Here is a 27,133-nt window from a genome sequence, read left to right as displayed (position 1 = left end):
AACCAAAAGCTAGTGGTTTTGTCAAATATAACTGAAAGTCATTTATCTCCAGATGGAGTCTTGTAAAAGGCAAAGATCCAAGAACAACATCAAAAGACACTCCATGGGCCATACTCACATGAACTTAACCAACAATATGTTGACCAGGATTTATGTATAGAAAAAGAGATGTTTATGATAGTTATTCAGCTTCACTGTCAACAGGTGTTCTGTTCAAGGAATCCAGACTGATCAAAGTGATTATGATATGAAATGTTGGATAGTTTACAACATATGGCAGATTGTAAAAATATAGCATGTACTGGTTATCCAGAGGAAAAAATATAAGGTAGCTAGAATTATATACCAGAACGAACAGACCATCTTGCAAATATAAACTCCAGAATTTCCTTAAAGAGTTAATAAATAGAATATTTGTAACTAGAACATCATTACAAACTATTGTCCACATTCTGCCCAGGCATAATATTGGGCCATAAAACAAAAATAAATAAAAATTGTGAACTACACTTTTTATATACATATTTAGCTTTTATTTGGGAATGTCTGTATTTGTAGAAGACCTGGTCTCATCTAGTACCTTTCATGTTTCCATCTTACCTGGAAGGTTCAACTCTTACACTGTTAATAAAAGAGGGATACACACACACACACACACACACACACACACACACACATATATATATATACACATATATGCAAGGAAGTTATGAAAATTTTTCCATGCCATCTTCAAGAAGAAGGAAGTGGATTGACAGATATTCTCAGATCATATAATAAAGAGACTGAAAATTTCTAGAATAATCTTGAAATAAACTCTCCTCACTTCGTAGAATGATAGAAAAGTCTGACAACCAAAAGCTAGTGGTTTTGTCAAATATAACTGAAAGTCATTTATCTCCAGATGGAGTCATGTAAAAGGCAAAGATCCAAGAACAACATCAAAAGACACTCCATGGGCCATACTCACATGAACTTAACCAACAATATGTTGACCAGGATTTATGTATAGAAAAAGAGATGTTTATGATAGTTATTCAGCTTCACTGTCAACAGGTGTTCTGTTCAAGGAATCCAGACTGATCAAAGTGATTATGATATGAAATGTTGGATAGTTTACAACATATGGCAGATTGTAAAAATATAGCATGTACTGGTTATCCAGAGGAAAAAATATAAGGTAGCTAGAATTATATACCAGAACGAACAGACCATCTTGCAAATATAAACTCCAGAATTTCCTTAAAGAGTTAATAAATAGAATATTTGTAACTAGAACATCATTACAAACTATTGTCCACATTCTGCCCAGGCATAATATTGGGCCATAAAACAAAAATAAATAAAAATTGTGAACTACACTTTTTATATACATATTTAGCTTTTATTTGGGAATGTCTGTGTTTATACAAAAGGGCCTTTCCCGCTCTACATCTTTCCTCTTAAAGAGTTGAATAAAAGATTATGTATTTCTAAGTTAATAGATACTAATATGGAAACACAAACATTAACAATCTACTTTTCCTAGTCATAAATCTAACATGCTTAGAATAGTTTATAAATTTGTATTGCTAATAATATATGACTTTAAGATAATTATACTTTGGTTTTTTTGCATAGTCAGATGACTATGATATGTTTTATATGAGGTATTTCTGAAAATGTATATGTTAGTCATATCATTTCAAAAATAATTGTCACCATAATACATATTCACATTCAAAAAAGCTTCATGGAATGAAGAGCAATATAGAAATCTTCCAGAAGAAATTAAAACTGTATGGGTACAGAATGAAGTAAATATTCCTGTTGGCCTGTGAGCTACTGGAGTTGTCCAGAATATATTTTCAGTGAATCTACAGAAGACAAACGTAACATCTTGATACTCTCAGTTATAAAAAGCACTCAGACAATGAAGAAACCCACTGATTAGTAAGTATAAAAATATAGTAGCAGGAAAATGACTTGTTCTTGACTGAACCTTATCAAAAGATAAAACCAAGAATAGTAGATGCTAGTGGTAATAGTTTAAATAGCTGATCTTCGAATAATCTTGGACAAGTCCTTACCTTTTCTGGACCTACATTGTTTCTGAGGCCCCCCTTGCTCTGGTTAGCTTTAAATCTGTGATCTTAGGTTTGGGTAGTATTTAGTACATTTATCATTTCACTTTATCCTTACAGAAAGGAGATGAGGTGTCCTTAATGCCAGTTGCCAAAACAACTTTGGCCTTTATATTGGTTTGACCTGGAGTCTACAAGATCTGCACACAAAAAATGATCAGTTTCTCACAAACACTAGCAAGGCCAATGGTTGTTTTCCAGTTTAGAAAGCCTGACTTTTCTTAAATTTTGTTTTTTATTCACAAGTATAATTTCAGGGACTATTGTGGTTATACTTGGTAGTCTCTGTGTTAAAAATCTTTTCTTTAACAAAGAGGAAAAATTGAACTGCATTTAGCAATGGTTTCATTCAGGCATTCTCTTGAGAAATAAAGCTCTGTATATTTTTCCATCTAATTCTTCATTCCTTGATTATTCAACTTAAAAGTGGTTCTTTGAGATTATTAAAGTGGATATTTGCATTGGCTTAACTGGCTTTATTTGTTTGCTAGATGGAACAAGAAAATTTATGACTACTGGAAATTCTTGTAATTATCTTTTTTGATGTTATTGAGAATATGAATTCATGATTTTTTAAGCTATAGTTTAATGTTTAATTTTTGGTTTGAAATGTTCTCTTCATAGAGTTAGATATGGATTCTATGGAGCACTCACTAAAAAATGACTACCTCTGAAAAGGGCCATGTTATCAAAGTTTAATGTAGCTCATAATTTGCTGCTCCCACCAAAAAGATCTTTTTGGGATTCTGAAATCTTCTAAGGGACTCCACATATTCATTCAAAAAGCCAAGACTTCTTGAACTGCCTAATTTTATGAAACACACCCTTCTCCTATGAAAAAGCACATGGTTAATCTTATTATTTCTCCCAAATAGCTATTTTGAGATTACTTGAGAGCTCAGTTTTCTAGGAGAGGACCATTATGAGAAACAAAAATCTGTTGACTATAAGCATTCTTGCCTATACAAAGGCTTCATTCACCTCACCTTGTTATCCATTTCCTAGCTCTATCGGAATAACCATCTCAATCCATTTTTTCACTTTATTTAATTATTCCCTCCCCAACCAACATCAAACATAATAGTGTTTTCACAGCAAAGCCAAAAAGAAAAAGACATCACCATGCACACTGTCTCAACCACCAAGTGTACAAGAGTTAACCTGTAAGTTTCAGAGCTCTGTGACTTGTCTATGCTTCTTTCTCCAAGCCATTTTTTCAGTTATTTCTATTGCATAGCTGCTTTAGTTCTAACCATCAGTATGGATGTTGCTGCTTTATAACAATCACCATTAGGCTGCAGGAGCATTCAAGGAAGATTACTATACTTGGTATGAAGGCTGCTTTTTTCAGGGCTGCTTTTCACCCTCCTAATTAGTCTCCACCTAATTCATCCAACTCTTCATCTGATTCCAAGAAGCTTTAAGCTAAACCACCAGATGGAGGTAACTGAGGGGTTTCAAATCTGTTGGTGAATTGGAGGTGGTTGAGGTATCTGCCCCAAGCTTGTGAAGATTTTCCCCAGTAGAATAGGTAGATGAGAACACGTTATTCTGATGGCCATGAAGGGGCAGAAGAACGTGCTGTGGAGCACTCACAGCCTTTTTTTTTAGACATCAAAGATACTGAAGTTAATCTACTGCATCTTGAACCATCACTAGTTGTCTTACATTCTTGTCACTGGACTTTGATCACTTTGAAAGAAAGAGGCCAACAGCTTGATGCAACTTTGCCTCACTTAAATCCAATTCACACAAAAGTCATCAGCCTGTGATGTCACTCATCTTTGAAAATAAAAGACAAAACACCAGCAACTCCCATTGGATTGTTGTGTCCAATGTTGAAGATTTCTTGTTTCATTTTGGAGCCTCACCACATAACAATTATCAGGTCAACAATATGATTTCAGTACAACTAAAATATCTGCAGTATCTTTTTTTTTCCTTCTCAGAAACTCTATTTCTGGAAAGAATTTCAGTGTCTGTACATTATCTTGGGAAAGTAGTAGGAACTGGGTCTGGAATTAGCTTCCACTAGTGGCAAACTACCATACACTGAGCGCTATCATGGGCCCCCTACTTCAGTAATCTCAAATCTTCTCTTATTGCCAGCACTACATTATTGCAGGCACTAATTTGAGAAGTACATCTTCAAATTATTAACTGAGTTCTAATTTTTGGTGCTTCTTTTTTTTTTTTTAATAGTAACTAAATGAGCCTTTTTTCTTAACCTTTTTTGTATTTGCCCAAGATTCAGATTGTCTGAATATTACTATAAATTACTAGAATGCAAATGAGAAACATCAGTGATACAAACATGTAAAATTAAATATTTCATCTTCCATTACACAAATGTCAGTGTCATTTTCTGCTATGATAGAAAAATAGTTAATACCATTTGGTTGACTTGAGAAGCAAAGTGAAATAGTTAATGTGCTGCTGAAGGAGTTGAGAACTGAGTTTGAATCTTGCCTCATACATTTACTATGTGACTCTGAGCATGTGACGGTCTCTCAGTCTCATGTTCATCTTCTGTAAAAGGGGGTGATAATAATACCTCCAAGGATTATTTTTAGAATCAAAAAAAATAACATAAGTAAATGCTAGGAAGTATTAGTGTAACTCAAAATTCCCGAGTGATTGGAAGATTCATCTGGTCTTCCTTAATAGAAGTAGCAATGTCCATTGCATGACTTCTGTTATTTTGGGAGAAGGCAAGAATTTGAAATGAATAAAGGATAGACATTTCATTTTCAAATAAAATTTATCTTTTCAGCAAGCCAAAATAGCATTTTTCTACCTTTTCCTGAAAGCTGAAGGTACTTGACAAATAATACTATCACTCAAGTGTCATCCTTCATAAAGAAGCCAGAAATGATTTTTTTAAACTGACTCTCCAAAAAGAAGAGTCTCCATAGACTTATTAGATCATTTTAATACCTTGGGCACATTTCAAAATGAATTTCAATTTTTTCTCTAATTCATACTGCCTCCCAAAGGATTAGTTTTATTTCCTTCATGTCCTTGAACACTACAGGACTCCATATTAAATGGCTTCTCTTCAATCCTTACCTCTCTAACCTACTCATTTAGAAAGGGAACTGGCTCTTCTTCTGATGATTACTATTGGTATGACCCTGATGGGCCTTTGTCTTCTCATCTATAAAATTACAACATTGTTCTAGATGGCTTCTGAGTTCGCTTCTCCTTGATTTCAACCACAGCAACCCCAACCAAATATAATGAGCATTTCCATGACAAAGCTGAACAGAAAAGGAAATTTATGCAATATATTCTGAATTACCACCAGGTATACTTTGCCTTGACAACCAAATATACTACAGAGTTAACCTATAAGTTTATCTTAATATGGTGGTTGTCATGCAGATATACCCAAGCCATGTCCCTTTCTCTCCTTTTTTTCCCTTTTTAAAATTTATTTTATGATGGACAGAAACAGCTACACCCAAAGAAAGAACACTGGGAAACGAAATGTGAACTATTTGCATTTTTGTTTTTCTTTCCGAGTTGTTTTTACCTTCTGAATCCAATTCTCCCTGTGCAACAAGAGAACTGCTGGTTCTGCAAACATATATTGTATCTAGGATATACTGCAACATATCTAACATATATAGGACTGCTTGCCATTTAGGGGAGGGAGTGGAGGGAAGGAGGGGAAAAATCGGAACAGAAGCGAGTGCAAGGGATAATGTTGTAAAAAAATTACCCTGGCATGGATTCTGTCAATATAAAGTTATTATAAAATAAAATAAAATATTTTAAAAAAAGAAAAGAAAAAAATAAAATTTATTTTATTTTATTTTAATTTTGGAGACAGGATTAAGTGACTTGTCTGGGGTTACACAACTAGGGAGTGTCTGAGGCTGGATTGGAACTTAGATCCTCCTGAATCAAGGGCCAGTGTTCTATCTCCAATCCCTTCATTCCTGCATACTTTCTCAGGCCATTAACTTTGCTCTGACTTCATTTTCCTTCCTGCTCGATTTTGACCTTATAGTTAACCAATTCAAATCTACATTATAATGTTTGCAAATTCCTCACTTCAATCCTTTTTCCACTTATCCCTTGCCAAAACACAGCCCTTTATTACTCCCACCATCCACCTCCTCTGCTGGAAAAAAGCTACACAATTAGGTACACTAGAAATTTATGTTTTCTAATTTCAATGAGGTCCTTAACTCAGCAAAGCAATCTTTTTTTTTTCCTTTCCTAATAAATTCCCTACTTCTCTCCCCACAGAAGCTATCGTAAACTTTCTTTTCTATCCTCAAGCCTCCCATTAGCCCCTCTTGCCTGAAGACCTTGCCTCTTATTGTAGTGTAAAAATTGAGAATAGATATCATTGTTCCCTCTTTACTTCTAAATCCAATGAATTCAATCCCTCACCTCTTCCTCTCTTCTCTAGTCTCTAAAAGTGAGTGAATCCTTTTTACCAAGATTCACTGTCTTGTGTATGTGTATTCCCATGTTCTGCAACAGAATGACCATTTGAATTCAAATCTTCCTGACTCCAGACCTGGTACTCTATTCACATTGACTCCCGTGAGATAAAAATGATTAAGAATCCTTGTTTTATACCCTCTGGCTTCTTAATTTTTCAGGATAAGATTCTGATCACCGCCACTGATCATAAATTGGGGGAAAAAATGCAAGGTGAGAAAAAATTTTTAAAAAAATTACTATTGGGTCAATCAGTCCAGATTCTGAAAGGATCAGAAGCAAAATAACTTATGCATATTACACTTAGATTTTTATTTTACATTATATTTTTTACATCTTAAAAGACAGACTGTAGAAGAGGACAATGTAGACCTGGAGCTTTCAGAATAGGCTAAAAATTCTCTTCTGGATTGCTTGGTGTTCACATATCTGATGGGCAAAGGGTGGAAATGAATCTTTGTCTTCCATACTGAGATTTCCAGGTCATGAATAACAATCAGCTGCTTTCATTTTAGCTCACTTGGCTGGATAATCAGAGAAAGTTAAATGAATGGAGAGGAGTAGGAATATATGTGTGTGTCTGTGTGTTTTTTATCTGGATAATAACCTTTCATTGTTATCATCCCGACTAGACAGACTGATTTTGGAGAGAAGCTCCATCCACAGTTGTGCTCAGCTTTGTTTACATCCTTTTGCCTTTTGTTTAATTGCCAAATATAATTACCAAGTCTAAAGCAATGTTTGGCCAGCATACCTTCTCCTTTTGCCCCACTTTCACATGGCCTCCTTGTCATGATGGATCACAAAAGCTTAGACTGAAACAGTGAGTGAAAAAGCAGGGCCTGTACTGTGCTGGTCGAGCATTTTTTGGTTTCTTTGTCTTCCTTGTTAGTAGGTAGGTCAAGAAAATCCCATGGGACCACCTCCAAGTGTAATAAAAGTTTTTCTTTGTTGGGCCACCTGAGGTTGTGCCCCATAAAACATCTAATTACTATCATTCTATAAAACATTGTGAGATTCCTCCTCGACTTCAAAGGACAATTATGATGCTATAATTATCACAGCATGATTTCAAGACGTTGCCATATTCTTTAATTCTTTAAAACTTACCTTTTGTTTTCACATCCATTTCACTTCCAAAAAGATATTAATAAAGAAAGACCTTTTTCATTGTTAGGTGCCTTCTGTTATCTAATATTCCCTAAACACTAGCCCATGGAACATGGCTCCATTCTTTCTGAACCTAACCTCCTATTCTTCCATCTCTCCATTTGCCTTATTTTTTCTAAAACTGTTTTTTATCTTCACAAGTTTGTCACAGCTTCTACCTACTTCTCTGTTCTGCTGGTCCATCATTGCTGCTTAGATCCTTCTATGTCTTGATCCTATAATTAACATTAAAAGTAAAGACAATATTCTGTTCTTTTTTTTATCACTGTATTCCCAAAATCTTTGTAAAAGTAGGTGTTTAATAAATATTTTCCTTTTTAAATTCCTCAAACCTTAAATAGATATATTTGCCCTAGCCTTGTTTGTTATCCCATATAAAAAAATAATCATTTTGGGTTTTGTTAGCATAGCTAGAAGTATCTTTTATGTATTCTAAAAATGTTTATAATATGTGAACTAAAATCTTCTCAACAAAAAATAATCCATTTATCTATTTTTCTTTAGTCTAAATAATCCCTATTCCTTACCCCACAGAGCTCAGTTCTTATATCTTCAGTTCCTAATCTTGGAACTATCTCCAAATTCTCTACAGTTATCTTAAAATTATGAAAACTGAATAAAACACAGACCTCTAAGAAGAGTCTGACCAATATGTAGTACAATGAAATATTTACCTCAAAATTCTGACTCTCTATTCCTGTTTAGCACTACCTTGATAACTACCTTGTGAACTACCCTGAACCCTACTTCATTTTAAACCATAATACAAATCTTCACCATATTGTAAATGACATTTGTTTTATTGTTACATGTAAATTTTTTTTAACCCTTTTTGACCATATAACTTGAAAACTTTGGGGAATACTGGTTATTGAAACATTGAGTCTGTGTTACTCAGAAAAATCTTACTATGTTGGAATTCCTATTTCCTTCAGCACCATTCTCTTCCAGATTATATTGTTTGATCTCTGAAAGATAATTTGGGGAAAACTATAAGGCTACTCTTTAGAAGGTTTTTTAGTGTTTTTTAATTTTTACATGTTTTTCATCTTTCCTATATTAATGGATCTGTTTGTTTTACTTTGATATTTACAGTGATTTTTTTAACCTAATCTTTTTTTATGTAAAATATTGGAAACTAATTTCTCTGGAGCTTTTTTTTTAACGTCTTGATTCACTTTTTTAAAAGTTACTGTCACTTCCCAATAACTCTCCTTACTATCCCAAATTAAAGCTTTCTTTGTAACAAATAAGTTCAATTAAGGAAAATGAATTAATCCATTAGGCTTGACTGAAAGATATGTGCCTCATTTTACATCAATAGTCCATCCCTCTGCTGAAGAGTGGTAAGAATAACTCATTGTCAATCTCTAAAGTAACACATTTGTCAGTGAATTGATCAGAATTTTGAATTCTTTTGGTGTTATTTTTCTTTAGATGTTACTGTGTAAATGTTGTCTTGATGATTCTTAGTTCATTCTATATAATTTCATATAAACATTCCCAAATTTATATGAACTATTTATACTCATCATTTCTTATAATACAATATTCAATATTCAAATAACACTATTTATTTTGTTCTTCCAAAGTTGATGGGCACCCACTTTCCTGCCGGTTTTTTTCTATTTCAAAAGATACTGCTATAAATATTTTTTGTATACATTCTTCCATTTTTTATATCTCTGCCCATCTTTGTCTGATATAACCCAGTGGATCTTTGATCTCAACAGTATTATGCATCCAGTGATTCAAATCACAGCCTATCAATGGCATCCTTTCCTGTGTGACTTTTATTTATATCCTTTTTCAGATTTTCTAGTGGGCCTCCACCTTAAATGCTTGTTCTCTTTACATCAAGATAGAGCAGATAGAATAGAAATCCATTTAGGGCAGAAATGTCAAGTGGGAAGCCAGTACTCCTCATTGTGACCCCTAGATTAAAATATAGTTTGGAAATAATTAGCCAAATAAATAAAATATATTTATTTTAAATAAAATATAGATCAATATGTGGTCAGCAGGATCATTATATGTAATTTATCTATAATAGGGCCCTTGTTTTCTATTTGAGTTTGACTCCACTGGTTTAAAACATTATTTCACTAGAAAAATGAAGATCATGATAGAATTTTTTTTTTAATTAATCATTTATAAGGCCTATATTGAATATATCTCAGTCAATAAACATTAAATATCTACTGTGTGGCAGGCACTATACTAAGCTCTGGGGATATAAAAAGGCAAAAGATAAATCTTGCTTTCAAGAAGCTTAAATTCTATTATTTTGATATATATAGAGGAAGGATAAGGGAAATGATAATTTCCAGATTAACAAAATTCTGTAGGTTTTAATAGCCGTGTGTGTGTGTGTGTGTGTGTGTGTGTGTGTGTGTGTGTGTATGTATGTGTGTGTATTCAGAAGTACATGATAAATTATGATAAATTTTTCCTTCTTCAAATAAATGATTTTTTATATATTTCCTTTCAATGGGAGGGGGGGAGAGAGATTTTCAATTATTAACTCCATTTTGTTCAGGGGAAGAATTTTAAATTTTATTAAAGAATTATAGCTATCCACATGCAAACTATTTTTTTCTTCTAAGACTTTGTAAGATAGCTAGAATTCTCCTCATTTTTATTATTAAAAAAAACTATTTATTTTTGCATTATTAAGGAAAGACCTAATACAAATATCCCTGAGAACCTGGATTAAAAAGAAGTTGGCTTAACCACAATCTGAACTCTTGAGGTATCTAAGACCTTAGAACTGATATTGGAGGTATGAAATTGATAAGCAGGGAAAACAATTTTCTTTAAATCCACTTTTACTGGAAAGCACAATACTCCATTATATGTTGGCTGTCACTACTAAAGCCTGACCTACTATTAAATAAAATCAAGTTTTACTTAGAAACTTAAAGTCAACTTCCTTACTTTTACTAGTCTAAGTGAGCTCAGGTTTGTTTAAGAAACTAGTGGAGCTTTTTCAAGTGAGTGAATGACTTCTTGTTGTTGTTTAGTCATTTTCAGTTATGTGTACCTCATTTTGATCCCATTTGGGTTCTTGGCAAAGACACTGGAGTGTTTTGCCATTTTCTTCACCAGCTCATTTTACATATGTGGAAACAGGCAAACAGGGTTAAGTAACTTGCCCAGGATCACAGGGTTAGTAAATAAAGTTGATCTTGAACTCAGAAAGGTAAATTTTCCTGACTCCAAAGTGCAGCACAATATCCACTGAGCCAGTTTTTTGCCTGATTAAATGAATACCCCTTTCCAAAGTATTTTAATTTTCTCTGGAAAATCTTTGTTAGTTTCATCCAATTTTATAGTTTCCTGCTTTGGAATGTTGTCCAAACAAGGAATTTTTGCATGCAGATCAATTTTTAGGGTATCATTTAGCACACCAATATCACATAGGTTTAATAACTTTTGTTTTTCCACATCATGATCATATGCTAATATATTGTTGAGGGAATTTGTACTTTATTTATAAATAGAGATGATTCATGCTTCAGACAAGATGGTCTCTGAGGTTTCTCTCAGAATCTGTGAACTCTACATTAACATCTTAGCCAAGGGGAACTCTCCTTCCAGCCTATCCTAAAAGTTTCTCCTCCATCATTATAATTATGAATGCTTTAAAATCTAATCACCATGAAAGAAAAAGAATAAAATGAAAAGAAGAAGGTAAACAATTTATGCAATAATAACAACACTGATCAACATAATGACTATCCATAATTCCAGGACTAGTGATGAATTGTGCTATCTACCTCCTGTTGGAGAGGTGATAGATTTAGGATGTACAATCTCTCCGTCTCTCTCTTTCTCTCATTGTCACACACACACACACACACACACACACACACACACCACACACACACACACACTTGTGGGGAGCAAATAAAGGAATTTGTTTTGCTGGATTATGCATATTTGTAAAAACTTTTTTTTCTTTTCCCCTTTTTCAGTGGTGTAATGGGATGGGAAGAAAAGAAGAGTTTTCAGTTAATGTCTTTAAAAACACTTTAAAAGTTGAAAGGTTAAGACAGGCCACAGGTGTGAACTATTATAGCACTTTCAAATGATGTCACTGTATTTTACTTAATTGGTTTATTTTGTTATATTGACTACTTTGTTAATTGTGTTTGTTACTCCCATAGGGTGGAGGTGATGTACAAATATTTGTAATGGAAAAAACAAAATGGATCACTAAACCTTAAAAAATATACATAAACACTACGTATTTATTCATAGAATTTTGTGTTTAAAGATTCCTGCTTAACCTTTTTAGCAAGAGAATATCCAAAAATCATTCAGGCAATGATGAAGTTGAATTTGTAGCTTAGAGGGACAGATGAGTTCTAAAGATGTTATTTTGGGCAAATCTATTATCTAGGACAGAGAGGAATCAGAACTTGATTAAGAAAAGATCAGAATTTAATTATAACTGGCTGTTATGAAAATATTATTTTATCTTTTATCATTGCATAATGGAATAAATCAAAAGATCTAGAATTGAGTCTTAGTCTAACACTATTTGTTCAAACTTCGGCAAATAGCTTTTATTGAACCTCAGTTTCCTCTTATATAAAATGTAAATAAAAATATTTATGCCTTAGACCTATGTAGTTATTATTAAATCTTCACTCAGTAAAACTTAAGCTAAATATGAATGATTATGGTGAGTTTTCCATTTATCCTAGCCTTAAGTTTCTTAGGGTGAGATGACTGGTCAATTAACCTATTGACATTATATGTGCCCTGTGTGGAGTTATTTTTATATATTACACAACTAATTGTTATGCTTTTGAAGACTTAGAGCTGGAATGTAAGATTATGCTGTAAATGCTAATGTGGAGTGCCTGGAGCTATCCATTCTAGATTAGAGTTTTCATAGCATGTGTTAATGAAGTAGATAGAGCATAGAAATTTTATTTGCAGTTCACCTTGAGAGGTGAATTAGTAATGGCTTTGACTTTTAAAGGTAGAGCCACAATTCAAGTGCTTTGTTTTGCATTTCTCCCTATCCTGCTCCAGTGAACAGTAATCAGTTTAATATTGCTATTGTTTCTAGAAAAGAACATGCCATCTGACTATTCAGTGGCTCCTGTGGCCATAGCTGTGTCTTCTCAGACCCTAGCTACCTCCCTCATAGACTGTTATCCCCATTAAAATGTATACCTTGAAAGCAAGTCTTTTTTTCTTTTTTTCTTTTCTTTTTTTTGTTCCTTTTTCTTTTTTCTTTTTTTTCTTTTCTTTTTTTTTTGTTTTTTTTTGCATTTGCCTTTCCAGGTTTTAGCACAATCCTTGGCTCATTGGAAGTGTTTAATTAAATTTTTTCCATTCATTCACACCAGAATTATTGTTTTTAAAGAAAATCAAATAATTGTACATGATGAATCCAAAAAAATTTTAAGGGCCAGAATAGGGAACCAAATAACAATTCACTTCTCATTGTATTCAATCCACAATAATGAGCTAAGGCAGGTTGAGAGTAACTGACAGGCCTCAATCCTATCAGTGAGTTTAGGAGATGTCTAACATGTGAAGATTTTCCCCAAATAGAATGAGCACATGAGAACAATTTGTTCTAACAGTCATGAAGGTGGCTGAAGCAGGCACTGTGAAGTTCTTAGAGCTTGATCAAACATCAAAGACACTAAGATTATCCACTTCATCCTGGGCCATCACCATTCTTGGCTTTTTTCTTGCCATTGGATTCTACTGACTGGAAAACTTTGTGCAGCTGTATCTCACTTGAATCCAGTTCACATTCGAGTCAAGATATCACCCATCATCCACTATTTTACCCCAACATTGTGATATCATTAGTCCTCAAAAACAAAGAATGAATGTAACTATGTACCTTTATTAATGAAATCTAATCTTCCAAGAAAATTCAAATTAAAAAGGAAACAGAGAAAGTTCATTTATCTCTAATTTCACAAATTTCCTACCCTTTTATTTCTGCCTTTGCTTTCCCCATTTGTGTCTTAGGACTTGAGATATAAACTGGATGCACCTGCCATACCTAGCCACCAATAGGCGAGTTCAGGATATTCAGTGTGATGATTTTTCTGCTACAGGTTGACTGCTATGCCCTCTTGGTTGAATTATTTTCATTTAGTTCATAAAATAAGATAGGATCAAAGCATAACTCATTATGTGCTGAATTAGGGCTTGTAGGATCATTGAATTAAAGCTAGAAGAGATCTTAGAAGCCATCAAGTTCCACCCCTTTTTTTTTTAGATAAGAAAACTGGGGTACAGAAAAGTTAAGTGCCTTGTCCAAGGTCACACAGCTAGTAAGTATTTGAGATAGAAAATAAACTCATTTCTTTCTGACTCCAAGTCCAGGAACTTCATTTAATGAACAAAACAAAATAATAGTCTTTCCAGAGTTAGGCCCATTTAGGTGACATGGTGCTGTATTCTCCTTTGGGGCCTAAATCTTTAGGCTATTTGTATAGGAGTTCTTCATCAGGGCTAATGACTCCCCCCATACACATATCTAGAACAACTTAGAAATTGTTTTCTACAGCAGTCTAATCAAAATAGGTCCTTTCCATCCAAATCTTTTATGTTTTTCCTTTATGATCCTATCACTTTCAAAAAAATGAATAGGGAGAGAACCTCTTTATAGTCCCATTATAAGCATAAAGAATTTATTAAAATGCAGTTCATAAATAACTTAAGTGCACTTCGCAACATTTACATGATAATGCTGAGATTTGAATTACTTTCAGTTTTCAAAGTAATAAAGAAGGTTAAACTCATTTTCAAATTTTCTGAATAGATTGCTCATCATTCCTTTCATCAATCAGTTCTTAAGCAAAATATCAAATCCAGAACAAAGAATAGAAGCACAAAGATTTCTGACTGATTCCATTTTTATCATTATTCTATTCTTCAGCTACAACAGTTGCAAGTATTCAGTTCCAGTTTTAAACTTGTGTAATAGGGGAAGGGAAATGCCCATCTAAGAAATCATCTTTTTCCCAACCTTTTAGGGAAAGGAAAAAAAAAAAATCCAGAAACAAAGGAAAACATTTGAATATGAAAAATCAATTAGATATATAGAGAAAAGGGTATTGTATACTGAAAAGAAAAATAATATGTTTTTGAGGAGTAGAAAGGGGGAGAGATGTTTTCTAATCATCATTCCTTCAAAACTTTTGTTTGTTTTGATAACATAAGGAATAAGAAGTACCTTATGGGTGAATAGCCTTGTTTAAGATAGAAGGTTATATAGGAAAATATTCCTTTTTCCAAAAAGTAATTAAAAATTGATAGGTCTTCACATGAAATCAATAGGGAAGATGGTCAAATATGGGGTTCCTAAATATTTGAAAATATGCCTAGTCCAGTGCTTGACACATAGTGATTGCTAAATAAATGGTTATTAATTATAAGAGCAAGTTGGTGTTGTTTTGACTATACAAGTGTTTATTTGAAGTTAATTCTCTAAGGAGAACCATTGAATCAGAACCTCCTGACATAGGGATTCGAACTTGGGCCAAGTGGACTGATTTGTAGATAGAGTCATTAGAAAAGAGGTGAATGAACTCAGAACAAGGTTATTCATACTGAAAGAGTTAGGACAATCAAATCAGCTTGCATCAGAAATAAGAGCATTAAAAAGGAAAGCTGAAAGAACAAAAGAAAATTGAGTTTGTGCTGATGGAAAGAGGTGGCTTATCAAAGGAAAAGTGAATATGAAAATGTAGTAGTAGAATTTATTCAGCCTGATCAGAGATTTCCTGTTGATTATTGATACTGAATATTCTATGGTTCAAGAATTAAAATGGGGAGGGGGGGGAGTCAATTTCTGTTGGAGGTGGTGTAGATGGGGAGGTCTTTGGTAAATGAATTAACATATAGGACGATGACTCCTAGAATTATGACCAGTAAACTGAAAAACAAGAAACCCAAAATACTAATTCTTTAAAATTAAAAGAGGAAGCAATGACAATGTATAGGGAACTAATATAGATGCCAGAAAGACTGGGGTTTTAGCCCTGTCTTTGATATGTACTGTCTATGGGAACCTGGGCAAATGATTTAACCTCCCAGTCCCTTTGGCAGCTCTCTAAGAGTATAACTGGTAGAAAAAGGTGCCAACCTTCATTATTGAATGGAATTTCTTCTAGGAGTTCCTTATACCTATGAAATCATAATTCTAAACCCTATCTCCTACCCTTACACACCTGTGAAAATTATCTGAGTGATTGGAGTGAACATGTACCCCAAATGGCAAACTTATATTAAGTTTGAGATAAGTTTGAGATCTTAGGATATCGAGTTTGAAATGTCCAATAGCCAATGGTGACGTAGGATTGAATCTCTAAGGAAAAACTTGGGAATAGATATATAGATCTGAATCATCTGCATGGAGATGATAATTAAACCCAGGGGACAGAATGATGTTACCAAGAATGAGAGTATAGAGGAAGAAGAGAAGAAGAATATAGGACAGAGTGCTGGGGAATACATATAATTAGGGAGCATGATAAGGATTATGAACCTGTAAACAAAATAAAGATGTATTGGTCAGTTGGATAAGAGGACTAGGAGAGTGTAATTTCAAAACAACTCAAAGAATAGAGAATATCTAGGAAAAAAGAAAGGTCAGTAGTGTCATATGCAATTTCAGATGAGTGAGTCAGAAACTAGATTGCAATTGGTTAAAGAATATGTGAAAGGAATTGAAATAGAGAGAGTAGAGACAGCTTTTTTGAGGAGTTTGGTTGACAAAAGATGAGAATGTCAGCTTTAGGGGTTGGTAGTGGGTTTGTTATTTGTCTTTAAGGATGGAGGAGATAGTGATGGTTTGAAGACAGCAGAAAAGAAATCACCAAATATGTGTTGGTCTTGGCAAAAAGAAAGGCTGTTTCACTCTTAGATTCTAAGAAAGAAAAGGGAAGAGTAGGAGATAATGCCCTTGACTTTTAGGTGGAAGAAAAATGTGAGAAGAGGGAGTTTATGTCAAATGGCTTCAATTTTCAAAGAAAACAAAGGAGCAAGGTTCTAACTAAGGGTTTGGAATGAGAGAGAAGGAATTATAGAATGCTTTAAAAAGGAAGAGAATTAATGTTTGGAATTGCTTCTTTGAGAAGTGACATAGGGAATCAGAGGGTAATAAAAGGATTGCCTTTCTGCAGTGACAGCCCAGTTGACATTGGATAGTATTGCTTTATAATGTACCTATTCAGCATGGTTGTATGCTCTAGTCAGCAACTGGCAAATGGGTCCTCTTCTGAGCTAATAAAATTAAGAAGAGATGAATAGTTCTTCATAGAACAAAGGGATAAAGAAATTCCGGGCAGAGGACAGTGTAGAGTTAAGATGTAAAATATTAGGGTGGAGAATGGAAAGAGAGGAAAAGAAGTCAGAGTCAGGCTAATGGTCCAAGAAACTAATGAAACATTGGAAGTATCAATAAAAGTGAGAAACAGGTTTAGGAAGAATGAAATTTATAGAGAGAGATAGAATAATCAGTTTAGTCAAATGAATGAAAGGAGGTTTTTATTTGAGGGAGTATGGATAATACTGGATAATAGTGGATATTGTAGATAATAGTATCTGAGCATCCATAGGCATGACTGAGGTATGGTATTTTCCTATACTAACAAGCTAACACTCTTCTGCTTGCTGTTTGTCTTGCTATTCGTGTATTAATTATCTACTATCTAGGAACAAATTATCCCTAACCCTCCCTTCAATTCTTTTGTCCTCATTCTCTTCAACTCTGCCCCAATCATTCCCCATTCCAATTATACCCATCTCTTTCATTATGATTTCTGGAATCCTTATTTCATAATGAATCAATTTCCCTTCATCTTAGACATGTTTTTCCTCTCCCTTCTTCTATCTACTAGTCCTCATTGAGAGCTCGCTGGCTTCCCCTTGAATACAACATCTTCCCAATGATACTCCCCAGCAATGGCATTTCCTATTCCCACACTCCCTAATATACTGGTCTTTAAAGGAAAATTGGAATACTCCTTTCCCATTACTGCTGCTTCCCATATTACTGTGACTCATCAATCTTACCTCCTGTGAAATCCACTCAGTCAAAATTTTACATCCAATACAGACCATGGTAGCTGATGTGTACTGAATCTTTCTGCAGGTGTTTAGCAGTTGGCTCATCATTTTCTCTTTTCAACTCTTGTCCTTAAACCAGGAGTCTTCAATATTCACATTGATTGATGCTCTCTCTAACTCCTTAATCTTCCAATTCCTCATTAACCCACCTGGTGATTCTCATTTGTCTCATCTGTAAATGATGGGATTTGAATATCTACTCTCCAAGCTTCCTTACTGCTTTAAATTTCAAGTGTGAGCTACAAATGATTCAAGGATCCTTGACTTTATCAGTTTAAATAATTTTTTCTACTTATATGGTTCATAACGTTTTTCCATGCTAATTAACAAAGCAATTAATTGCAATCACAAAAATAAAAATTCATCATCTGGTTTGCCAAGCCTCTTATGATGAGCCTCACCACACTTAACTAGGCTTTTCCTTGGAGGAGAGACAAATAATTTGTTGCTAGGCCTATAAGCCTTTTCAGTTTGGTAGGCAGCAACACATCTCAAATAAAGAATCACACGGGGTAGTGGTATGAACAATTTTAGATATCCCTACAAGGAGAATATGAAAAGACCATAGTGTAATAGGTGGATTCTCTATGGCAAGTTTATGGGAGGAGAGAGTTGAAAGGATGGACTAGAAGGATCTATTGCAATCTGTATCCCTGAATGGGATGTACACCTTAATGAGATCACACATACCTAGAGTATTACCAGTCTTATCCTATCTTGCGTACTTTTACCATACCTTTTAAGAATCTAATCTTACTTTTCTGTCATGATGAGGCATTGGAGATTAGAGTTAGATTTTTAAAAAAGATTCACATACACACAGCTCTGATTTCATTCACCTACTATCCCATTTGTCGGTATTGCTGCTCCTATCATCCTACATCTGGTGGTCATTTCCTCTTTCATCTCCTTTCAACACATTTACTATTATACCCAATATGTTGCAGAAACAACAACAGTGAAAGGGTGCATTTATTAAGCTCCCCCCCCCCCCTCCCATGCTTAGTATGTCCTGGGAATACAAAGAAAGACCAAAAAAAAAAAAAAAAAAAAACCCACTTTCAAGAAGTTCAAAGTTTAATGGGGGAAAACAACATGCAAAGAGTTAATGTTCAAACAGGATATGGACAGGATGAATTACAAGTAATCACAAAGGGCAGGGACTAACATTAAAGGGGTATTAGGAAAGGTTTCTTTTAAAAGACAGGATTTTAACTGGGATTTGAAGAGGCCATTGAGTAAAGATAGCCAGAATCAGGTAGTTTAGCTTCTGATATAGTTGAATAGCCTCTTTTCTAGAAGTGCTGAACCCACAAGCTTCTAGTTTCATAACAGTTTTTAGAATAGTTGGTAGAGTGAGAAAGACTCATTTTTGAACATCTTTAAATAACATGGTAAACTTTTCAGGAAGAAAGATATAATCAAAACATACTCAAACATGCATACATATATTCATATATATGATATAATCATTTTATAGTACATAAAGGGGAGAACTCAAAATCTGGAATTTGGTTTTAGAAAAGCTGATTCCCCTCCCCTTTTAAATTAATAAGCACCAATATCTATACAAGTGCAATCAGACAATTAGAGGTTACACACATACACACACACACACACACACACACTCAATATTTGTCTTCCTTAATAAAAAGGCAATTTATTTAATATGTACTTTTTCTTAACTGCAGTACAATTGTGGTTTTATTTCTCTGTGTAGTTAAACTACAAAGATTATTTTAAAATATTAATTAGTTTTACTCTTCTGAAGAGTTTCCTATTATACATATTTTCAGTTCATCATCTTAAATACTGGAGAAGACATACCATAAATCATGCCACAAAATTAGTTTATATTTTGCATTCAAGATTTAATATGGCTTTTAAAAATTAGAATTATTCTTTTAAATAATTTAATCTTTCTCTTCTCCCGGTAAAAAAGGCAGTTCCATTTTAATAGAACTGCCTCTAAAATATTCTGAATCATAACATGATCAATGATGTAAAATACAAGTCTAAAAGTATTTATGACTTCTTGAATATTGGCTTTATTGTTAAGGCATTTTTCAATAACTCTTTATGACCCCATTTTGGAGTTTTCTTGGCAAAGATATTAGAGTGATTTGCCTTTTTTTTTCCAGATGATTTTACAAATAAGGAAACTGAGGCCAATAGGATTAAATGAATTGTCCAGGTTCACATAGCTAATAAGTGTCTGAAGCCAAATTTGAGCTCATCATGATAATATTTCCTCAATACCTGCACAGTGATCTATCTAGCATGTTCCCAAGCTGCCATATTGGCTTCCCTGATTCTTAATTCTTTAATTTTTTTTCTAGATTTAGAATTTGAACTGTCAGATATGTGACTGAAAGAAGCTAAGCAAAAGATAAATTGATGTCACTTCAAAATATCAATCAATAACACTTTTCTTTCTCACAGTGTTGCAGGTGGAGAACTCTTTGACTTTTTAGCTGAAAAAGAATCTTTGACTGAAGAAGAAGCTACCGAATTTCTCAAACAAATCCTTAATGGTGTTTACTACCTCCATTCCCAGCACATTGCTCACTTTGATCTGAAGGTATGTTGCTATGTATAAAGCAAAATATAGAAGTTCTTTTTTTAAAAATGTTTTTATTGGTATTTTAAAAAAATTAACAGTTCAAGGAAAGCTATGAGTATAACATATTTCACTTAATTTAATAAATGGAATTGCCAAGTGAAATAAAAAATATTTTAAAAATACATAATATAACAGTCTCTCACCTTCTTTGTGGGAAGTGTTGTGACTTTATGGAAAGCAGTGATCATGTCTTATGCATCTTTTTGTTAAGTCTAGGATAGGTGCTTGCACATAGTAAGTACATAATACATATTAAATGAGGAAGTACTTTCAATTTACCTATGAGTCTGACTTTTCTTTGAATAAAACCTGAAACCTGAAAGTTCCAAATACTTGCTTAGCTCAAGATTATTTTAGATGCCACAGGAATTTCTTCCAACTATACACATGTCCATCTCATCCAGAGGTTATCACAGAATTGTGGTAACATTTAGAACATGATGAGCCCAGGTTGAAATTCTCAATTGACTAACCAATCACAATAGACTTATCCTGCTTTCTGCAAGATACTGTGAGAAATATGAAGAAATATAAGAAATGATCCCAAACCTCAAAAGACCTTAGTTATTTTGGGAGAGGGTAAGAAGTATTTTGTAGCTATTTCCTCAGAATAATATATGATAGCTTTTAATTTTTCTTTTCAAAAGCCTGAAAACATAATGCTTCTGGATAGGAATGTCCCAAAACCTCGGATCAAGATAATTGACTTTGGCTTGGCACACAAAATTGACTTTGGAAATGAATTTAAAAATATCTTTGGGACCCCAGAGTTTGTTGGTGAGTGTGATGTTCCTGTAGGCATTAGATTATGGTAGAAGAATAACCATTTTTCCATGGCAATATTTCTCATACTTCTCTGATTTTAAGAGAATTATTTTAAACTGTTTCAAATTCACATAATAATATCAACCATTAGGTCACTTATTTCTAGAACTTAATATATCTTTGTTTTTTTTCTTAGCTCCTGAAATAGTAAACTATGAACCTCTTGGTCTTGAGGCAGATATGTGGTAAGTAACCTTTCCATTATTCTACTCATTTTCTTATCTGTTTCACTACCTTCTGATGTATATATATATATATTTTTTTTCTTTCCTAGGAGCATTGGTGTAATAACCTATATTCTGTAAGTACCCAAGTTCACAAAATATAGGCTTATATTTTTCTTTGAAAACATGTATATTTAGTGATCTTAAAATTTTGTTTATCCCATTTTGTTCATCTGACTTTGGTTATCCTACTTAATATTAAATGAAACAGGATCACATTTATATTCTGTTACAATATACATAGTTACCTTTTGTTCATTAAATTTTTACTTCTAATTTTAAATATTAAGTCAAAATTGTAATATCACAGTGGATAAAAGCTTTGCTGTTGATCACTACTGAGAACATTTTTAAAAGGAGGTATTAGATGACAAGATTGTTATAACTTGATTTTTTTAAATGAATCTTTTGAATGAATCCAAGCTTTTGCCAGTTATAATTAACTATCATATAAAAAAGTAACTATCTTCTAAAATAGTATTTCTACATATCAAGAAATAATTCTTTTCTACTCTTCCCTTATCAGGTAATTAAAAAAAAGTTTAGTGCACAAGGACTAACTGTAAATGTCCTATGTTCCATTTTTATTTTTACAGTCTTAGTGGTGCCTCACCATTCCTTGGTGATACAAAGCAAGAAACGTTGGCAAATGTATCTGCTGTGAACTATGAATTTGAGGAAGAATTCTTCAGTAATACCAGTGCTTTAGCCAAAGACTTCATAAGAAGACTCCTAGTTAAGGACCCAAAGTAAGTGTCTGTTGTCCCTGCCTGTACAGAGATGTATGTTAGCTTGTCATTTTGAGCATGGGTAAAAGTTTGAGCTTTGTACATATTGGCTACTTCTTTGCTGACAAAAGGAAAATGTACTATGTGAAAAACATTCAGAAAATGCACCATCTTCTACACAGGCACAAGCTTTCTTATCCTGCCTTGGCAAATGATTTGCAAATAATAGGCAAATGTAGTTTTCAGCATTTTTCTATACTGTATAAACAGTACCATAGAGTTTTTGTATATAGTTTGCCAAGCAGCTAGAACAATGGAGAGAGCACCAGGCCTGCAGTCAGGAAGACCTAAGTTCAAATGTGACCCCACATAATTATGTATGATTCTAGGCAAGTCACTTTAAACCTCTTTGCCTCCATTTCCTCATCTATAAAATGAGCTAGAAAAGCAAATGTCAAATTTCTCCAATATTTTGGCTATGAAAACTCCAAATGTAGAATTTCTAAGAGTCAGACATAACTGAGCAACAACAATGTGTTTTTTTATGTTTACATTGAGATAACCTTAATGCTTGCCACTATGGTTCAAATATTTTTTTCTTCCTCCCCTCAAAAGGAAAAGAATGACAATTCAAGATAGTTTGCAACATCCTTGGATTAAGGTAAGTGTTATATGTTGTCATATTTTAATTTTTTTTTTTAGATTTTTAAAATCTTTAAGCTTATATGTAAAACCTCAAGTTAATATTTTTTCTATTGCATATCCCCTGAGATTGCATTTAAAATAATATATCCATTTCTTCAGATCCATATTTCTAAATTCAAATGAAAGCAATTAAAAGGGTGAAAAGCTCTTGGTATAGAGAAATGGTTGAAGGAATTAAGTGTGCTTAATTAACCTAGAGAAGAGAAAATGAAGGAAACATATCTTCATATATATGAAACGTTTTCATGTAGAGTAGGATATAGCTGTTTCTCATCAGGAGAAGGTATTGGAGGTGGATTTGGATCCAGTGAAAAGTGATCTAAAAGTTGGAGTTGCCATAACTAGAGAATAGCTCATCCATGAAGAAAGTGACCTGTCATTATATTCTAAAGGATGTGTATGTGCATGTTTATATATATAGATATACATTTTCTTTCACTAATATGCAAAAGATATAGATGACTTTTTCAGAGATGCAAAAGGGATTTAGACACTGTATAGAAGATTTAGATAGCTTGTCCTTAAAGTACCTTAAAATATCAAATTATGTCCTGTGCAATAAGAGAACTGTTCAGTTTTGCACACATATATTGTATCTAGGATATACTGTGACATATTTAACATGTATAGGACTGTTTGCCATCTGGGGGAGGGGATGGAGGGAGGGAGGGGAAAAATCAGAACAGAAGTGAGTGCAAGGGATAATGCTGTAAAAAATTACCCTGGCTTGGGTTCTGTCAATAAAAAATTATAATTATTTTTTAAATCAAATTATGTAATTCTATCAAATGAAAAAGTGTAACAGAAATGTTCAGAACATGAAACATTAGGTAACATTTTCCTCCTGTTAAAGTCATATAATTATAAAGCTTCCTTATGGTAAATTTTTCCACTTCCTGCATACACCCCTTAAATTTTATATTCGAATTCAATCTTATCTGCATTGTCTTTTCCCATGTTAAAGGGACTCTTTTTTTTCCATCTAATATACTATGGTAAACTTTTGTCAATGGCTCCCCAAGCTCCCTGTGCATTATTCCCAAACCATTCTTAAGTGCTTTAATAAAGTATATGTATGTATGTGTCTTTAATAAGGTATATGTATGTATACACTGAATAATATGAGAAAACAGAGAAGCTTGATTATTATGAAGTAATGTAGGAGGAATTGTTTTAAATTTTCTGATTTTTGATTCTCTGTTTAGCCTAAAGATAGTCAACAAGCACTTAGTAGGAAGGCATCTGCAGTAAATATGGAAAAATTCAAAAAGTTTGCAGCCCGAAAAAAATGGAAGGTAAGTATATTGCACAAAGTAGAAGCATTAATTATTTTTATTTCAGTCTGAAATTCTGTCCTATTTTATGTTGACAATGTGTAAAATTAAGTTATTTTATTTTATTGTCTAATGCTCTGCTGTTCCCCTCTGTTTTACAAAGAGTTTTTAAAGTGTTCCAATTAAGATATTTAATCTCCTACTTTTAGTGGAATTTTATATAATTATCATATAAATTGTTATTCATATAAAAGTATGTATTTTAAACAAACTCAAAATTAATCATAATGTTTCCCAGAACAGATAAATAGCTGTCCATTTCCATTCATTTATTCATTAATTTAAGCAACATGATATTTAAATGAAGAATGTTTGTATGATTAGCTAAAAGTGTTCTTTTTTGTTTTACAATTAATATTTTCTTTCCTTTTGGAAAGAAATATTTTAAAATTTCAGTACTGTCATAGGCATTTAACCTCTCTTATTCTTTCAATCCATCTAACTCTTCATTTTGCTCTCCCTTTAAGGGAGGATATGAGATATAATTGTTTTCATAAAAACTTTTGAGAGAAAAAGAGAATAAAAACCCTAAGTTAGCCTTCAGTTTCATACTAACAAGAAACATCTAGAATCAAGTCAAAAGTTAAGTATAATGGCCCCAACTCCATGCTAGAATTATACGATAAGAGATTTAGAAGTGAAAGGAATATCAAAAGTAATCTAGCACAATCTCTGTTTTACAGAGCCTTTGCAGACTATTTAGAATCTCTCCTAAGTAGCAAAACTGAAATTCAAATGTATACCTTTTGCTTCCAAATCCAAACCTCTTTCTATTGAACTTAAAATGTGTTTCATTTTTGCATCCTTGAAGGAAATCCATGCTTAAGAAATCACCATTAAAGATACCAAGTGGGATATTTTCAGAAGACATGTCTTCCATCCACCTTAATGAATTTCAACCTCATTTAGCATTGATCCTCCTATCAAGGTTTAGAACTTACTAAGAATATCCAAATGTTTCACACACATAAATCTATCATGTTGCTTCTGCTTTTGTTATTAAAATGTTAATATTTTTCTCTTACAAACAAAACAATTCCCCGCCTAGAGGCAGTATATTACAATGGAATCAATTGAGGGATCTGAGTTCAAATTTCAACTACTTATTATTTATGTCACCTTGAACATATTACTTAAACTTTATGGACTTTTATTTCTTCATCTGTAACATTAGAGGGTTGGACTTGATCATCTCTAAGAAGAGTCCCTTCTTTTCTTGTTGGTGAATAGATGATGGGTAAAATTTTGTAAATGCCTAGTTCATGCATTACATGATTCTGTCAAATAAAAAAGTATTATACAAATAGAAATATTGGTTAACATTTTTCCCTTGCTAAAATCATATAATCATAGAGCTTTCTTACAATGAATTTGTCCACTTCTTTCATACACCTCCTAAATTTTATATTGGACTGCTTTTCTGACCCTATAATGGAATGAAATACCAAGAAGAGAATCCTTTGTTGTAGCAGATATGTAGCTGTAGGGTTGCTTCCTAAGGGGATAAAATACTATTCATTCAATGCTGATAGAATGCACTCCATCTAATCATGCTTCACAAACTCTTCCATGTGAGCAAAGTATTCATCTACCAGTAATTTATAGTGTCGTTGGAGAAAGCTGTCTCAAAGTGCTTATAATTTACATGAATCTGAGCATTGTTATCTAAAATTTTCTTTCTTGTGTGTGTGTGTGTGTGTGTGTGTGTGTATGTATGTATCTCTTCCAAGCAATCTGTTCGATTGATATCACTGTGCCAAAGATTATCCAGGTCCTTCTTATCTAGGAGTAACATGAGCGTCGCCAGAAGTGATGATACTCTGGTAAGCAGGCATGTTGCCTTTCATGTGGTCTCTTCTTAATATTATATGTGTATGTATATTCATATATTCATATATATAATATAGCTTATATTCCTCTGCAACATGAAAGAGTTAAGAATCTGAATAAACTTAATATGTTATTGTTTTAGCTCTTCTTGAGAAGAGACTGATAGAATATACTCTTCTATCTTTGCTTTGTTGTTATGGTTGATATTGCTCCTTCTTCCTCGTCTCTTCTTTTGAAGAGAGTAGTTAAAGGAAGGAATTGGTCCATTCTAAAAGGGCCTTATTGTTCCTGGCCATTTATAGCTACTAAAATGAGCTATCCACATCCATTGATCATATGGAATCTCAGATTATAAATAGTATTAGAGAAAGAGAAAACCACCACAGGGGAGAAAGGAAATGTAAGAGTAGCTGCTGTTATGCCCTAAGAGGAGTTTATGAAGCTTTATTACCCAAGCATAATTGCCAAAGCTCCATTTGATTTATTAACAATGTACTCCCTGCCCAAAGGCCATTTACAATGAACACAGATTTTTCCCCCAATCCAAATTGAAAGCTAATCTCAGATTAACCCTGCCAATAAGAGTCTACACATCTGAGTTAGATGAGCCTTTCCCTTATAGTCAACAACAGGACTTTTTGTTAGATCTAGAGGGACAGAAACCCTTCAGATACAGATTTTTTTCATGGGAACTGTCTTGCCTCTGGCAATTTAATATTTTCATAGGTCCTGAATAGTATCCACCCCTGACTGAAATTTCTCCCTTACCCTTAAGCTTAACTGACCCTAAATGTTAAATATGGAGAATAGGATAAGGAGAAACATAAAATTAAAGAGGTCAGAATAACCAATGATAGAATAAGTGAGAACAAGTAATCTAAGATAAAATGCTAATGAGTAAAATTTTATAGATTAAAATAATAGCTAGAGTTTTTAGATTAAGCATCAGCAAGGTTAATGTTAACTAAAACAGAATATAGAACAAATATGTGATGTG

General features: G+C 33.3%; 1 protein-coding gene across 2 annotated transcripts in view; it reads left to right on the top strand.

Moving 5' to 3' along the window:
• Nucleotides 1-27,133, top strand: part of DAPK1 (death associated protein kinase 1) — a 224,008-nt gene that overhangs the window by 129,522 nt on the left and 67,353 nt on the right. For both annotated transcript variants that reach the window (XM_051996986.1, XM_051996995.1), the window contains 8 exons: nt 20,310-20,448; nt 21,138-21,267; nt 21,452-21,500; nt 21,590-21,616; nt 22,136-22,288; nt 22,883-22,928; nt 24,178-24,267; nt 26,037-26,129. In XM_051996986.1, coding sequence (XP_051852946.1) covers nt 20,310-20,448; nt 21,138-21,267; nt 21,452-21,500; nt 21,590-21,616; nt 22,136-22,288; nt 22,883-22,928; nt 24,178-24,267; nt 26,037-26,129 — 727 coding nt within the window. The remainder of the gene's footprint in view (nt 1-20,309; nt 20,449-21,137; nt 21,268-21,451; nt 21,501-21,589; nt 21,617-22,135; nt 22,289-22,882; nt 22,929-24,177; nt 24,268-26,036; nt 26,130-27,133) is intronic.

The sequence above is a fragment of the Antechinus flavipes genome, chromosome 1 (assembly GCF_016432865.1).
Source record: "Antechinus flavipes isolate AdamAnt ecotype Samford, QLD, Australia chromosome 1, AdamAnt_v2, whole genome shotgun sequence".
Classification (NCBI taxonomy): domain Eukaryota; kingdom Metazoa; phylum Chordata; class Mammalia; order Dasyuromorphia; family Dasyuridae; genus Antechinus; species Antechinus flavipes.
Note: the sequence above shows the minus strand (reverse complement) of the source record. Positions and strands in the feature narration are given on the sequence as shown.